Below are 17,801 nucleotides of genomic sequence, written 5' to 3'. Positions count from 1 at the left end.
AAAAAGCAATAGTTATTTGTATTGTGGAAATTTCATAAAATAGAAAATAGCTACAAGAATAGATAAAAATCCGAAGATTAAAAAAAATTTATATAAAAAAGATAAATACCTACAAAATACTAAGCTATAATAAAAATGCTATATGAAAAGGATATGATTTTAAATTTGTCAAGACATCAACAGTATTGGCACTTCTGATATCAAATGGCAATGCATATCAGAGCTAAAGTGCAAATAAGAATTATCATCCACAATAATAGTGCTTGTCAGCATCCCAGAGCGATTATTGCATCTACCACTCAACTTTCGAAGATCTAGTAACACCATCAACATGTGACATTATTACAAGCTGCCATCTGCTCAGGGTAAACTGAACTCTGAGCTGGCATCTGCAGGCAATTAATTGGTGGCTACCATCTGCTCACACCACATACATTTTAAGGGAGCTGGCATCTGCCACTCAACTGTCATACATCTAGTCACACCATCAATGTCACATTATTGCCAGCTGCCATCTGCTCAGGTTCAACCACTAAGCTGGCATCTGCCAGCAATGAATTGGTGGCTGCCATCTGCCATATGTTCACCCTTCAATAACTTTTCTGCAGTCCAATCAATTATCATAGACCTTTCGTTGTGTGGGTGTCAGTGATTTGACCATGGCAGCTAAGTCACACTGCTCCACTTTGGGTACCAAGTCAGCCATGATACCATCTTCATTAAAGATGTCTGGTTTTGGGTCTTCTTTGTTGTTCCTCTAACTTTGGTCTTGATTCTTACACTTCTCCTAAGACATGATAGCTTGTTGGAATCTACCAGTACTAATGTCTGCACTGCACTTCATTCATATTTGTTATGCATGACCACTAAGGTCCTCAGTCACACAGACTGATTACAGCATAACGGCCCTGATATTTGTTATGCATGGCCACTAAGGCCGCTCAGCCACACAGGCTGATTACAGCATAACGACCCTTATATTTGTTATGCATGACCACTAAGGTCCTCAGCCACACAGGCTGATTACAGCATAACTGCCCTCATATTGTTATGCATGACCACTAAGGTCGCTCAGCCACACAGGCTGATTACAGCATAACAGCCCTCATACTATTTATGCATGACCACTAAGGTCACTCAACCACCCAGGCTGATTACAGCATGACGGCCCCCATATTTGTTATGCATGACCACTAAGGTCCTCAGTCACACAGGCTGATTACAGCATAACAGACCTCCCAATAAGAGGTCCTTCACCACACAGGCAGATTACAGGATAGGCATTATGCTTACATAAGTGATGTGGTCTCAATTGTACTTCAGTACTCTGCTCAACAATGATTAATTGGGGGATAGCATGACTACAGCATACAAAACAGTAGTTCAGAAGTAGCTCAATGACGATCTTGCGACTGAGCCCACTCTACCATTCTGAGAAAGGTTTCCTCCGAATATGCTGCTATTAAATCTTCCCTCTGCTTACATTGATTTGCTAATACACGCAGTCGTTCCATTTCCACTGCTCTAGCACGGGTAGTTGGAGTGTCCACAGGCTTGAACCTGTCCTCATTTATCAGGAAATCTGCATGAAATGCAAAATCAGGATCTGCTCCTTCTCCACCCGCTGATTTTGCTCGTGACAGCGCAACAAATAAAGCTCCTGGGTTCTTAGCTTCAAAGTCGTGCTTTCCAGGGTGGATCACAACATACCTGAATGCTTCTCCATCACCCACAGTCATCCCTTGGCACTTGTGGATTGTTGTTCCCCATGCCAGTCTCAATGGAACTTGAAGGCGCTTGCATCGGCATGCACAGTCAGTGGACCGACTTACAGGAACTATTGGCACAACGGTCGGATCTTCGTTGATGTAAGGTGGTCCCTTGTATCCTGGAAAACGCACAAACACTACATCAGGTAAAGGGGTGGGATCATCGGTTGGTCTGCAACCATCTTTCTATAAAAGGTCCACTACTGTGCCAACCGCTCCATTGTACAAACCCCATGAAGCCTTTAAGTTGGCTACCAGCATGACTTTGCTGTCACGGCAAAGATACAGTAGTGGTCGCAGCCCTTGTGCCTTACTACTGTCAGCCTTCTGTGCATGCCTGCCATTGTCAACTGCCTTGATCCTTGCTACTGGGTGGTTTGGCTTTCTGTTACACTCTAGTAGCTTAGTTTTGTTGCGCTCCCATTCCAGGCGATGTGTTGGAAATACGTACAGACCTTGTTCATCCATCCTTCCCAGAAGTTCTGTACCATGTGTTAAGCGGAGATTGTGCCACTGAAACTGCTGTAGCCAATGGATTTGCTGGCGTGTGGTTTTATAAGTCCTCGAGGACATCAACACACCTCTTAGCTGTTGTTCAGATTCAGTTTGCTCACAATCTCAGTAAGCTCCACAGCACTATCAAAAGTTGTCCATACCAAGCGGCCATGGTTAGATGGGGCACTGCGACAATCTTGAATGTAGACAGGAGTGTCACATACAGGAGGTAGCTGAACATCATCTCCCATAAGTACTACCACAGGAATACCCCCCATAGCTCATCTACATTGGCTCCTCTGTTCACTGCATAACGTGCGTGATGTTCCATCCAGCCCATTGTGGTGCGGCCAAACATCGATCGCTCATCCCCAACCAGAACCTTCAAATTCTCACACTTTTTCTGAATTCTCTCGAGCACTGGACCCGCAGGTACTGTCAGCTCATTGCAAGACCTTCCCCCGGTTGGGATTCCTAAGAAACTGTGAACTGTACTGCCTTGAACGAGATAGGCAGCACTCCCCGTCGGGGTTATCACCTCTATTGCATCATTTGTTCCAAACACTTGCCGCACTAGCCTCTGAAGGCACTTGATAACATACGACTTTCCAGTTCCAGCAGTTCCGGAGACAACAAGCCGCAAAGGATGGTAATCTGGTCGGTTTTCAACAAAGTTGTAGAGGGTGTGCAACACCATACTCACTATGGCTCTTTGATTCTCATTTAGGGAGAACGGGGACACCTGTGGCAATTCAAGGCCTACAGTTTCCGTTTCGCGTTCTTCATCTTCTTTGATCATTTCTTCAAGCCATTTCTTGGGGTCTTTGCCCTCAGGAAGAACAATGCAGGTGCTGTTCCAGTCATATTCCTCTCCACCATCATCATAATCCAAATCCTTCTCCACACCCTCATATCTCTGGTTCTGCCCTGCATAGACATCCACCCAATCTGGTTGTTCTCCAGCTTCTACAGCAACATCATCCTCATCTTCCACAAAAACCTGCTCTTGTGGATGCTCTGCATGACGCTGTGCCTTAGCAACCTGGGCCTTCACAAATCCTGGGCACTCATTACTAGAAATGAAATCAGTAAATCTCTCAATCCAAGATTCAGCATCTCCCTTTACTTCTTGGATGTTAAACCAGTTTGGCCAGTGTAACAGAAGCATCGTTCTACAGTAGTCCTCATTCAATGGCCATGTTGCGTGTGTTGCGCCACCACTAATGACAGGAACCTTACCATTTTTGGATGCAAAATGGTACCAAGAAGAGTGCTCATCACGTGGTCGTGCAAGGTACTTATCCAAAGGGGTGCTGCGAGTTGCAGTCTCACCATCACGTTCAAGTCGCCTTGAGCCTGACATAGACAAGTACGTGAATGAACGGCTACATCGCCAAAGTGCTAGTCCACTCAACTCAAATGATGCCTCGGGTCCACTGATATCTCGTCTTCCCACAGTCTTGATCAGCATTTTAGCACACATTGACTTGCCGGTCACTTGGTCTGCATCAGTTGCATCAATAGCATTGACCATGTCCTTAAAAAGATCAGCAGTTGCACCAGTGGGTTCACTATCCTTGCAAGCATAGCCACACACGTAGTCAATTATGGCTATGATATCATCAGTGCTAGGATTATCTGGGGGGGAATTGGAAAGTATCAAGCTTACATCCCCATTTGCTCTCCAAGACTGTATTTGATAGCGAGAATGCTGAACTACACGTGGATGGTCACGTGGCATCTCAAGGCGAGGAGCTCCATTATGATCTCCCACAATTTCTGGGTCCTTCCGCAGTTTTTTCCCTGGGCAAAACTCGCTTCCAAACTCCATTCTGCATACACGTTCTGTTGGCTGCAATCCTGGCTCAGGGTGACGAGGAGTCCTCAAGCAGTAATCAGAACAACTGTGCAGCCCAACTCGGTTCACTAGAAGCAAATGATCCTCCAGTATTGCATTTTGTGTTGCAGCTATTTCCAGAAGCATCTTCACCAGGGGATCCCTTTCATCTGATATTTGGACAGCCGAACCCTCAGGTGGTGGCCAAAGGTCTTTTCTTGCCTGTCCTTCTTCATCACTGCCAGCTGGGTGTGATGCTGTCATTGCAAAGTTTTCATCAGCCCACTGGCTAAGTCTAGCTGCATACTCGTCTTCGTCACAATCTTCTTCACGAGCTTCATGCAACAGCTGGTGTGGCTCTCTGTCATCTCTCCAGCTTAGTTGGTGCCAATGAATTTGACCCCGGGACTTGGCAAATTCATAGCGGTACCAATAATCAGATACACCAAACACTGGCTTCAGTACCTTTTCATGGTATGACTGAGTACGTAGGTCAAAGTAGCTTATCACAACATGAGTATTTTCTTGGACAGCTTTGAAGCGGGCATTGCTGTCTTCGGCAAGGTTGACCTCTTCCCCCGTGGTCTGTAAAATGTATTGTTCCAATAGTCTTCTTAGTGGGGGAAAATAAAACTCTGCACAGCTTCCAGTCATGAAAAATGAAGGCAATCCACGCTTTTCATTCACCATGAATTCAACCAAGGCATGAAGCTCTCTGCGTCTTTGATGCCAGTACTGAGCTGTACCGCGCAGATTTGCACCAAAATATAAGAGCCTGTTGGTGATTGAAGTGTCACCCCTCGCTAGTCGCTCTTGAAGATCTGCAACAGTTATGTGTGGGTCACCTAGTTGTTGATCAACAAAGTACCTGCTCTGCTCCAGTGCACGCTTTCTCATGATCATGTTGTGAACAACAAACTTCCATACTTTATGCCGTGCAAACCTTCCGTCTTGATACCACAGCAAGTGCTCCGCCCAGTCGTGAAGTGCAGGACATGTAATTGGACGGTTGATGTGGAAATCACCCTTTCCATAAGGAAACAAGCAAGGAAATGCCATTGTGAAAAAGTAAGGAGTGTTGAACTCAGATGCTGGAGTTGCGTCAGTAGTCGGCCATGGTATCACTGGTCGTTCAATGCCTTGTTGAGCCTCGTCTGACTCTCCTTCCCTTGGTTCAGACACAACTTGATTTATGGCAGCATTAACTTGTGCTTGCACGTTCACTCCTGGCTCAGCAAGAAGAACTCCGGAGACTGTTGAGTCATCGCTACCATCTGTTTCACCAGCATCCAATTGCTGTGGAGCTGGGCCTTGGTCATCCATGTGTTCTGTTTCAGAAAACTCAACAGTTCTCAAATTGGGCAACTCACCATCCTCCGGTAAATTATGTATGCGAGCAGCATCTATGACAATGTCACTATAAGCAGGATTATTATCCTTTAGAAACCGAAGAGCTCCTTCAACACGGTGCCTTCTGACCCTGAAGTCCTTATGGGTATCATTTTTTCCTTGTCTTCTCACACGAATGATATCGACCTCTGCTGGTAGGCGTGGCAGAATGGTTGCAGGTTCTTGAACAGCCTGAGGAAATGCAATGCAATGTCCTCTTGACGCGATACCTCCATGCCTCAACATGTGTACATGCACAGTGGGTGCTAGTCTCGCTATCAGCATCTGCTCAGCATCTGACATTCCAGACAGCTCCTCGGGAACACTCGAAGGGTCCATATTGTTTTCATCAGACCAAACTTTTGGTACCTTCTTATCTCTCCTGCAACGAGTGCACGTGTTTCCTGTGGCTTTGCATTCTAACCGCCGTTCCTTGCAAACCTCACAACAACCGAACTTGTATGTCATCTGCTGCACCTCAAATGAGCGTATTGCACAGTATGCATTATCCTCTATCTGACTCGATCCTGCTGGTGGAGGTGGCGGTAGGTCTCCAACAACTTCACGCAACCTTTTCTCCTCATCTGACACTCTCCTTTGATTTCGTCGCTTTCTTTTCCTCCTATCATCCTCAGTTTCCACTACACCCTGTTGTGCAAACTCATACTGCACACCAACAGCCCTTGCTCTTGCCATTAACTGAGGATCTTCTGAACGGTCACGGTAATTAATTTCCAGATCAGGTTGCTGTGTTTCCAGCGTTGGGTAATTTTGCACTAAAAGCAGGCGATTTTCTGATGCAGGATTCTCTCCTTCAAACTCTTCTCCTATCAAAATCAATAGTTTGCAATGTGAACTTTGTGATAAATGTAACTCTCAAAAGTAAGTTGACCGTCACTCGCTTAGATTATTTCTTTAACAAAGATTAATTTTATATTTTGTCCAGGTAGATATTTAACCAGTACTTAAAATAAACTTCACAAATTAAAAACTACAGTCGACTCCTGATAACTCGATCCTTCAAGGGAAATTGAAAAAGGTTCGAGTTATTGAGGGTAAAACTAAATACAACATGACATGAAAGGAAAAGAAAATTGGTTCAAGTTAGCAAGGGTTCGAGTTATCCGGAGTCGACTGTACATGGATTACAGATTAAAATTTATTGCAAACTACAGAAGTGTCATTTTTAATACCAAACTTTATGCATGATAGAAAAAGCAGTGCAATTGTGTGAATTTAAAGTGGACTATAATTAAAAGTTTGCTTGATCCCTTTTTCCCTTCAGCTTTTGAAAGTAGATGTCTGTGATAAATACTTGCAACACCAAATTTACATTGATATCACAACTGGAAGACTGGTTAGTTCAAAGGTGAAATTCAGCTTTGCCTTGCTGCCATTACTCGATTCCAAAAAATTGCTGAGAACCAGATAGAGAGCTGGATCTAGTTACACAGGGAAAATTATGAATTGTGTAAATGGCCACCCAATATGGTAAATAATGCTGTAGTAAATTTCATTAAGCTTTTTGTTTAGATCTGTTAATAGCACTTTAAGAGTATTAAAAGTATTAATATAATATCGGTATCTGTATTGGAAGGAGATATTTTAGGGAAATGTGGGTATTTGAATTTCATGGTTACAGAAAATGCCTTGGATTACTGAAAAGCCAAAACATGTTACCCGGTAGAGCTCAGTGAAGTGATTATGGAAGTTGTTTACTGATGGAGATTGCTGGAGTGTTATTGTAATAAAAAAAACAGCAACAAACCAAAAATGCAAAAAACAAACAAACAAACAGAAAAATTAGGATTTTATGACATCACACAGGATGTAATAGAGGCAACAGCTTTGCAGAATTCATGGGCTTCACTTTTCAAACTGAGTAATGGTGGACAGAGTTTCAATGGTTTTCAGCCAGTCTTTCCAGGTTCAGTAAGATTTGCAATTATGAACTCATTGAAATCTGGATGGATGCACGAAAAGGGGTAAATATTTTTTTCAGCATTAGTGCCACTTTAATGTTCTTCCAAAGAGAAGGAAATAAGTTGAGAAATAACGTATTTCCTGGAATAATAGCCGTGCGATTATTTCTTTTATTACACCCATTTTGAAATCTCTTGGCTCTCAACAGTGTGATTTATTCCTAAATTGCACCATTTTTTGCTCTAAATCGCATCCTTTATTTAGCCCATGAAAATGGAAATGAAGTAACAAGAATAGAATATAAATATTGACAATGATACTCTGTGATTTCAAAATAGGTGTAATGAAGTGGTAATTGAACTTTGTGTCATGCAATTTTGACCTGATAGCATACTTGTGATTTAAAATCAAACTCGAGCTGCGCGCCCATTAGATTTTGAAATTACGCGTATGATTTCAGACCAAATTGCACTCCACTCAGTTCAATTACCATTATTTGTCGCACCGAAAGGGACGATTATTTGAGAGAAGGCGATTATTTCAAAATAAGTAAAATAAACTGACCATGGGTTTTTTAAGTGTTTTTTAAATTTGTTTCGTTGATAAATCAATGTTCAAAGTAAACATCTCAGTGTCAGAGCCTGAAAAAGTGAAGTACATGAACATTACCATAAAAAAAAAAACTGTAAAGAAAAACATTGCTTTTGTAACCATTCAGTTGTGACGAGTAAATGAAAGCTTGTTTGTTACCCAAGATGTCAATTTTTAACTTGAGAGGGAGGGCATAAAAGAAAGAGAAAATGGTGAGGGGGGGGGGGGGGGAATTTTTGGAGCGAGGCGATTATTTAAATAAAAAGGGAGGGATTATTCAAGGGAGACAATTAATCAAGGTGCGGCTATTATTCGAGGAAATACATTAATCAAAACTATTGAGACTCAATTTTCCATGTCTCAAAATACTACATGCGAGAATGGAGTTTTAACTCTTTAACCCCTGAGGCAAAACAACATTTTCTCCAGATCCAAGAATACACACTCAATGTCCATGTATGATAAACCATTATTTTTAAAGGTACTCACAAGACTGTAATTCAAAACTTATACAATTACGAATGAGAAAAGTTATGGCTTTGAGATAAATAGCCTTAAAAAATAAGAAATTAAAAGTTCAAAAACATCTCAATCCTTGTGTATATTAGGTATAGCTCTAAACTATAACTTATTTTGCAGTTCTCAACATCTTCATGAATGTGAGAGATGTATTTAAAGACCCCCAACTCCTAGGGGAAAAAAGTTGATTAAAGTTAAGGGGGTGGTCAACCATATCACATAAAATTTGGAGCCTGAGTAGCTCACAACGAAGACCATCCCGTCTTCTAAACTACAATATACAAATCCAAAGACTAATGACCACTTTCTATGAAGTAATAGTATCCAAGGTGTTTAGCAAATAAAAATAATTCCAATCAATTATGTGGCTTCAAGCCATGGAACATGGAACATAAATTTAAACAAAATATTAAGAAGAAGACTGTAATTCAAAACTTATACAATTATGAATGAGAAAAATTATGGCTTTGAGATAAATAGCCTTAAAAAATAAGAAATTAAAAGTTCAAAAACATCCCAATCCTTGTGTATATTAGGTAAATTAGCTCTAAACTATAACTTATTTTGCAGTTCTCAACATCTTCATGAATGTGAGAGATGTATTAAGACCCACACCTCCTAATGGGAAAAAAGTTGATTAAAGTTAAGGGGGTGGTCAACCATATCACATAAAATTTGGAGCCTGAGTAGCTCACAAGACCATCCAGCAAATAAAAAAAATTCCAATCAATTATGTGGCTTCAAGCCATGGAACATGGAACATGAATTTAAACAAAATATTAAGAATGTTGAGGCCACTGAACTAAGTACATCTTGAGGTTATAAAAAAATTATAGCTGCTATGTAAGGCAAATTACTCAATTCATCATTGAATTTTTTTTCCCCACAATGCTACACTATTATTGACTCATCTGCATGTATTCAATTTTTGTGTGCTTTGCATAAATCAAATTAACCTAAACACCAAAAATAACACACAAATGTCTGGTAGATAAAATTAAGCAGTGATAGGCTCTCCAAATTGACTTTCCCTTAAACTGGAATTATTATAGCTATTAACAAAACATTTTCTAATGCAAAAAGCTATGGTTGCTGATCAAGTAATGGCAAGAAAATCACGTTGAAAGCATTTATACTGCTAACATTTTTCAGCATTCAATAAAATATAACAACCACTTGCATCCACACTGACATATTGCATTAATTTAAAACCACAATCCTACATGTACATGTATCTGTGAACATTAACAAAGACAGTGATCGCCAAAAAGGCTCTTCCAGTGAAAATAATACAACGTACGTATTATTAAAACAAACAGCAAATTTGGTTTACAAAGCAAAACACTTTCAATTTCATTAACTGGGTACAAAATTAACTAACATCATATCTGTTTTGAACACATTATAAGTTAATTTTTAGGTTTTGTTTTTTTGAAATTTCATTCCCTCAGTGTCATCATTATGTTATCCTTATTTTCAAAGGAAATCCAAAACAAAGCATTATAATTAGATTGCACCTCAAAGGGAATGTCAAAATTAAGACATGCTGTCCAGTAAATTTGTTCGCATAGTTTGAAATTTTGGGAAGAATTTCTTGAGACAATTTGCTTTAATTGGTTGGCTGCAGCAGTATACTTTTATTCACACGTGAAGATTTTTTTCCCAGGTAAGGGAAATCGGCACAGACACACGTAATTCTTCATAACCTATGCCCATCCCCAACAGCATTTCATCTTGTAAACTATAATATCTAAATGTAAAGACAGTGTACCTGACTTTCTGTGATGTCCTAATAGTGACCAAGGTGTTCAGCAAATAAAAACAATTTCCAGCAACGTGGCGTTGAGCCACTAAAAATGGAACATGAATTACAAAAGATAAAGAATGTTGAGGCCACTTAGACTAAGTTCATGACTCGACGTTATAAAAAAATTTATAGCTGCTTAATGGAAGGCAAATAAATACTCAATTCACCATTGAAGTTTTTTTGCCACAATGCTACAGCTGTACACCATTGACTGCTACATGTACACATTTTGTGTACTTTGCATAGGTCAAATACCAAAACACCGAAAATAACACACAAATGTGTGGTAGATTAAAACAGTGATAGACTCTCCAAATTGACTTCTCCTTTAAAACTGGAAAGCTATTTACAAAACATTTTCTAATGCAAAAAGCTATGGTTGCCGATCAAGTGATGGCAAGAAAATCACCTTGAAAGCACTTACTCTCCTAAAATTTTTTAGCATTTGTAAAGAACCAGTCTTGTATCCACACTGACATTAATTATTGTATTTAAAACCACAAATGCCAATTTGTTGATTACAACAAACCTATCTAGATGCAGATTATTAACAAAGATAGTGATCAACAAAAAGTTCTTTCAGTGTAAAAATAATATTATTCTTGAAAAACGAACACATTTGGTTTACATAACAAAAGACTTTCACTTTTCTTAAGTACAGGGGTGCAAATAACTAACTTCTTTTTTTTATTTTAAATCTGTACATGTACAAGTCATACATTAAATTTTGTTTTGGCTTGCATGTATGTTGAAACTTATCATTTGATCTCAAATAGTGCCGGGCTAAATGTCATTCAAAATACAGAACTGATCTCATCCTATTTCAGCTCAACAGATCAATCAAACAATTCTTAAAAAGCAAAGCAAAATTTTAAAAAGAGATGTTTATTATCCTGTAGCATCTTCCCTGGTATTAACAGATCCTAACTAGCAGTAGTGTTCAGTTTCAACTTTTGAGTGGAACTGTTTTGAAATTCAAGAGAATCCAAACACAAAACAGTCTCTCATAATTTGCTTTTAAGACCTCCGCATGTCCTCATCTTATTTGCAGATTATTATTTAAATTATTTAGATTGGAGTGTGGGCTATACATTTAGGTATTGTCATTAATCTTTAAAATAATGTAAAATGGGATGCATTAAATCAGCTTAGCTGTGATAGTTGGAGTATCTTGTCAAGTTTAAATGCGATCTTTGGAATCAAATGTTGCCAGTTCATGAAATAAATTCCATTCCCTTGCTTAAAATGAGGTATCATCATCATGTTATCCTTATGTTTTCAAAGGAAATTCCATACAAAGCAGTATCTGTACCTCGCGAGAAAAATTGTTAAAAGACATGCTGTTCAATAAATTTGTTCAGACACATACATCTACGTGTAACTTGTGAACTTTGGGAAGAATTTCTGGAGACAATTTGCTTTATGGGTTACTTGCAGCTGGGAGATACAGTTCTATTTACACATGAAGGTTTTTTCCCCAGATAAGGGAATTTGGCACCAACACATGTCTACCGGGAAGGGAGATTGGGGAACGTTAGAATGGGTGGTTCCAACCTAGTACTTTAATACAGTTAAGTGAGGTAATAAACATCATCACATATCCCAAAACCTCCTTACATAGGCTGGTAGTGTGTTCTCTTTGGTAGTCTAACAAGATTTACACTGACATTCTTGACAGAAATGACAACAATAACTTTTGCAAAAATTTCTGGCGGCAAATAATTACAATGATAACCTTACAAATTCCTCATCCCTCCTGGAGATTTACATTTTTGGGGCATAGTGCAAAAAAGTGCTAAGTATTATTAATTATACCAACAATAGCAGTCATAATATTTATCTGTTATACAGGGTACAATGTAATTGTACTGGCATAAACCAGAAGAAAACCAACTCAACATACAATTGTACATGTAACTGAAATCCTTTAGCACAAAATTATTATGTGCAGCTGGGAGCTACAAAATACAAATTAAAATATTATGTAGGTAAATATTCAGCATCCACTTAAGCCACCAAAGTACATGATTGTGTGACTAGATTCCACTACAATTGGCTTCAAAATCTCACACCAAAACCACAGCACACTCTCAATGAATGCAATAATTATAATGTTTTTACCTGGCGCATTATCGTGACCAAACTGAACGAAAACTCTTTCAACAGGCGACACGTTCCACGATACCTCAGGACTGTCTTGCAGATTGTAATTTCTTTCAATTTGACCTCCTTGTATATGTACACAGTCCAGCTCATGCTGTTCTTCCTCCACTGAGAACAAATTAAATTATCAATTCACAAACAAGAACAAACCATAATTGGCTTCATACTAATTATAATAACACTTGAGATTCACATTACAATCACAAGCTGTATTCCTCTAACCTCTTAAAAGCACAATTAACTGTTCGCATGATCTGCCACATGGCAATGAATTATCTCCTTCCAAAAGAAGCTTACCGCTTTCATTCTTGTTTTAGATTCTATGACATTCCGTACATTGGAAGGCCAAATCTGAACGGCAGCACTAAAAGCTGGAATCTGAAATCCAGAATCCAGGAATCCGGAATCTGGAATCCGGCATGCGGAATTCAAAATAAGTTTCTTATAGTGGAGAGAGAAATACTTGATGGTGAAATATATGGGCCAATTTTTTAAACAGAGTATTAACTTAGGCCGCAGCTTAAGACAATTAGTGGGTCTCGAACCCTTCTTGTTGCCATCAGCAGCAGCCAATGTTTAGATATGTCTGTTGACAAAATTGAAAATAACTTTGAACATGGTTTTGTTTAAAACACCCTTGTCTTTTAACAACTGACCCTATGACTTGGGGTAAAAAACGGAATGAAAAAACTTAATCACTTGTTGGCATAAAAGAAAACGCTGTTTATAAAGGACACAATATGTTATGGACCAGGGGGAGACAACGTAAGAGACAACGTGTATTGTTTCAGGCCGAAAGATGGCGGACTCTCCAATTAAAAAGGGGTAAGTTATCTGATTACACACTTTCTTCCTCTTTTGTCTCATCCATTTTCTGGATACCCTGTTTCAAATTGTGTTTGGAAAGGCTGCTAAATTTTTAGGCAGAGAGGGGGAAAGTACCACTGCAGTACAGGTATTAGTCAACAGATCGCGATCCGAACCTAAGCGCACAAAGTCTGTTGAGAATCACTTGGTGGATTTACTGATTTTATTCTGGATCGTAATTTATTTATTGTTCTATATGAGAGATATACTCACAAATACTGAATAATTCTCAGTTTGTCCTGTTGCTGTGAGATGTTTGTCATTGGTGTTTTGCTGCACTATTAAACAAGCGCCAAACTGAAAACAGATAACCTGCTGGCCATGCATAATGAAACCTTGTGAACGTAATTTACTGTAGGCGATATTTGTGGTCTCAAGAAAACCTAATAAAGTTTCAAAAGTAAGATTAACAGGCTATCGAATTGATTTTCTTCACTGCATGGGCAATCATTTTGAATTTTTAAAACCATGGGAACAATCATTTTTCATTAGAGGGAAATAATGAGTGAATTAGAACTCATCTCTGGTGTCCCAAATCGAAAAATATAAAATTTGCATTTGACAAGGACGTCACTTCATTCCAACTAAAATTAACATTCAACTTTTTTTGATAGCAGGAAATGTTTCCATGTTATTTACCCAAAGTCATACATTTCACCATCAAATATTTCTCTCTCCGTTAGAAGAAACTTTTTTCCAATGCCAGGTACCAGATTCCGGATTCCTAATTCCAGAATCCTGATTTTAGTGCTGCCCAAATCTGAAAAGGATTTCCCATAATATCCATGCTTTAAGATGCATCAATGTCTCTCCCGCAATCAAAGAGTTACGGTTAAGTACTGTGAAAGATTGTAAATCCACACATTAACGCAGGGAAATATGAGGCGGAAAGCCAAACTCAACGCTTGCTATGGTTTTGATAGCTTGATAAGCCACCTACACTGTACTGCGATTGCATGGTAAAGACTGGTCCACAAAATCTGTTGCAATTTTCTCTACACAAAGGCTTACTGTATTTTGCCAAACGAAACGAAATGAAAACAAATAGGGTGAAATAATGAACAGATTTGTCACAATATGACAAGATTTACACTGACATTCTTGACAGAAATGACAACAATAAATTTTGCAAAAATTTCTGGCGGCAAATAATCATAATAATTAATAACCTTACAAGTTCCTCATCCCCCCTGGAGATTTATATTTTTGGGGCATAATGCAGCAAAGTGCTAAGTATTATTAATTATACCAACAATAGCAGTCATAATATTTATCTGTTATACAGGGTACAATGTAATTGCACTGGCATAAACCAGAAGAAAACCAACTCAACATACAATTGTACATGTAACTGAAATCCTTTAGCACAAAATTATTATGTGCAGCTGGGAGCTACAAAATACAAATTAAAATATTATGTAGGTAAATATTCAGCATCCACTTAAGCCACCAAAGTACATGATTGTGTGACTAGATTCCACTACAATTGGCTTCAAAATCTCACACCAAAACCACAGCACACTCTCAATGAATGCAATAATCATAATGTTTTTACCTGGCGCATTTAGTGACCAAACTGAACGGAATCTTTTTCAACAGGCGACACGTTCCACGATACCTCAGGACTGTCTTGCAGATTGTAATTTCTTTCAATTTGACCTCCTTGTATATGTACACAGTCCAGCTCATGCTGTTCTTCCTCCACTGAGAACAAATTAAATCATCAATTCACAAACAAGAACAAACCATAATTGGCTTCATACTTATAACACTTGAGATTCACATTACAATCACAAGCTGTATTCCTTTAACCTCTTAAAAGCAAAATTAACTGTTCGCGCAGCCCATACAGTGAAATCACAACCTGCGTCGCGGCTACAGATCTTAATTTGCGAAACGGAGTATTTCGACCTCTTGGCCCGCCGCTTTTTGTTCAGAATTCATCCTTGAAACGAGGAATATTTACGAAAAGCGTTACGAATGTAATGACGCAGGTAAAAGTTCGCTGTGATCTGACAAGAGCTCGTTTCGCAAAAATTTATACAGATCTGTAATTTGCGAAACGGGGCATTTCTCTTGGCTCGCCGCTTTTTGTTCAAAATTCATCATTACAACGAGGAATATTTACGAAAAGGGTTTACGCATGTCATAAAACAGGTTAAAGTTTGCTGTGATCTGAAAAGAGCTCGTTTCGCAAAATACAGATTTTTAATTCAAAACTCTGCACTTCCGGTGTTTATTCTTCATCACAACGCGCGCCAAACAATGATCTCACTTGATTTTTTACCCTATTTGTTTTCATTTCGTTTCGTTTCGCAAGTAAGCGTACACAAAGACATTCCACGACAATAAGCTTTCTCAGAATCGTACATTAACCACAGCCTACACTAACTGAATGTATGATTATACCTGCATGATTATCACCAAACTGAATTGGATCTTTTTCAACAGGCGGTAGGTTCGACGATATCTGAGACCCGTCTTCGTCTTGCACATCTTCACGCTCACGTTCCTCGTGTTGCCCCTCCACTGCTAAACGAAAACATCAGATCACAAACAAGAAGAAACCATGATTTGCTTCCATAGCGGTTGAAATCCTCTGACAATTAAATTGGTAGTTCGTAATTGTTGACTTCTAACCTCAAAAACAATTCATTGTCTGCATGATTAACCCACTCATAAAATAAACGGCGGCGGCTTTCATTCCTGCTTTAGATTCTACAACACAACTTTCGGTACAGTGAAAAGCCATTCTGAACAGTATTTTCCGTAATATCCATGTATTTACGTCCTTGATGTTTTCAGACAACCCAGGTTTTAACAAAAAAGTCCCGAAAATTGTAAATCCACATAAATCCAAACAAATATCTCGATCAACAAGAAATCTCGCTTACTCTTGTTTTGACAGCTTGACAAGCGGGCGACGTATGGATATGGTGATTGGTCAAGAAAAAACAATTGAAATTTCTCCAGAAAAAGACTAAAAACAACCCAGCTTAAAGTTAAATATAAACAAAAGCCTTTTCAAATGTTGTGATCGCTATATAAGCTAAAATAAAGTAAAACTCACCTCCTTTCCCTTCTTTTTGCTGTGCGTTACTAGAGTTACTTCTTCGCCTGCTTTCTCGTTTCCTTTCTCGCTCTTTTTTTCGCTGTTCTTCACTAGTTCGCCTCCTTTTTTCACGACATCTATCTCTTTCTTTCTCTTGTTGTTCCTCGCTATTTCGTTGTCTCTTTTCTCGATTTCTTTCTTGCTCTTTTTCCCGCTGTTCTTCACTAAAATTCCGCCTCTTCTCTCGAGCCCTCTCCTGCTCTTTTTCCCGTTGCTCTTCACTGAAATTCCGTCTTTTTTCTCGATTTCTTCCTTGCTCTTTTTCCCGTTGCTCTTTACTAAGATTCCGCCTCTTTTCTCGATTTCTTTCTAGCTCTTTTTCCCGCTGTTCTTGACTAAAATGCATCCTGTTTTCTCGAGCCCTGTCCTGTTCTTTCACTCGTTGTTCGTCACTCAAATTTCGCCTGTTTGATAGCACTCTCAGTCGCTCTCTTTCACGTCTATCTTCGCTTCTTCGTCGCCTGTTTTCTCGATCTCTTTCTATCTCTCTTTCTTTGCTTTCCATGTTTGTAGACTAATTTATAAATTGAAGCTGACTTTGTATTATGTCGCCGACTATGTCACCTTCAAAATGATTTTTTTTTTTCAAACACTGTTGTTGATGCAACTTCCCGCCAAAGAAACGCGGGCGGCAGCGCAGTTGGCCACGCAATTTCCCGCCGAAAAATTAACCCAGGTTGCTGCACTGGGTTTGACTGTCTCATTTCATATTGGTCTTCATAATGATAATTTTTTTTTCTCAAACGCTGTTGGCGATGCAATTTCCCGCCAAAAAAACGTAGGCGGCAGTGCAGTCGGCCAAGCAATTTCCCGCCGAAAATTGAATCCGGGTTGCAGTACAGCGTTTGACTGTCTCATTACATGTGGGCTTACATGGAGTAGCATGCGTACGGTCGGTCGGACGGTCGGTCGGACGGAAGTGACGTCAGAACCAAACCAAAATTTCTCGCACTGATGGGTTTACCAAAATCTCTTAGCTATGGGGCTCCGCTCGCGCGCGCCTTGCGGCGCGCGCGGGAGCTCCGCTATAATAATTTTATACAAAATGTAAGAACACCTTTCAGTAATGGAAATGCAATTCATAAGCAAATATATCGACGATACACTATCCCAATCACGTTTGGCATCAAGTCATAAAAAAAATGCATTCAAATATCTGATCGACCAATATGAGTCATCAAGTGAATACAATATTTTATACAATGAACTGTGTAAAACTCGTGTTTTGATTGGTCTAGAGGAGTGTGTGATTAGAGTATAGACGCACGATTGACGTCATCGAGTGGTTTGACCGGCCCACGTGATCAGAGTCTAGAGTCCAGCCAGAGC

The 17,801-nt window shown here is 39.4% G+C and overlaps 1 protein-coding gene and 1 pseudogene across 2 annotated transcripts; both read right to left on the bottom strand.

Annotated features, from left to right (window-relative positions):
* Positions 1–285: 285 nt before the first annotated feature.
* LOC146449772 (uncharacterized) lies at positions 286–12,598 on the bottom strand (annotated as a pseudogene). The gene is made up of 2 exons (XR_014860550.1): positions 12,452–12,598; positions 286–6,317 (listed from the first exon to the last, which is right to left on the bottom strand). The product of XR_014860550.1 is annotated as an uncharacterized LOC146449772 (transcript).
* Positions 12,599–14,924: 2,326 nt separating this feature from the next.
* LOC146449771 (uncharacterized) lies at positions 14,925–17,011 on the bottom strand. Its single transcript, XM_085101102.1, has 3 exons — positions 16,431–17,011; positions 15,770–15,892; positions 14,925–15,064 (listed from the first exon to the last, which is right to left on the bottom strand). Exons 1-3 carry the CDS (start codon positions 16,975–16,977, stop codon positions 14,925–14,927), a joined length of 810 nt encoding a protein of 269 aa, XP_084957228.1. The 5' UTR covers positions 16,978–17,011.
* Positions 17,012–17,801: the final 790 nt, after the last annotated feature.

The sequence above is a fragment of the Pavona decussata genome, unplaced genomic scaffold, assembly GCF_977016875.1.
Source record: "Pavona decussata unplaced genomic scaffold, jaPavDecu1.1 SCAFFOLD_595, whole genome shotgun sequence".
Taxonomy (NCBI): domain Eukaryota; kingdom Metazoa; phylum Cnidaria; class Anthozoa; order Scleractinia; family Agariciidae; genus Pavona; species Pavona decussata.
The sequence above is the reverse complement of the archived record's forward strand: the minus strand, read 5'-3'. Positions and strand labels throughout refer to the sequence as shown.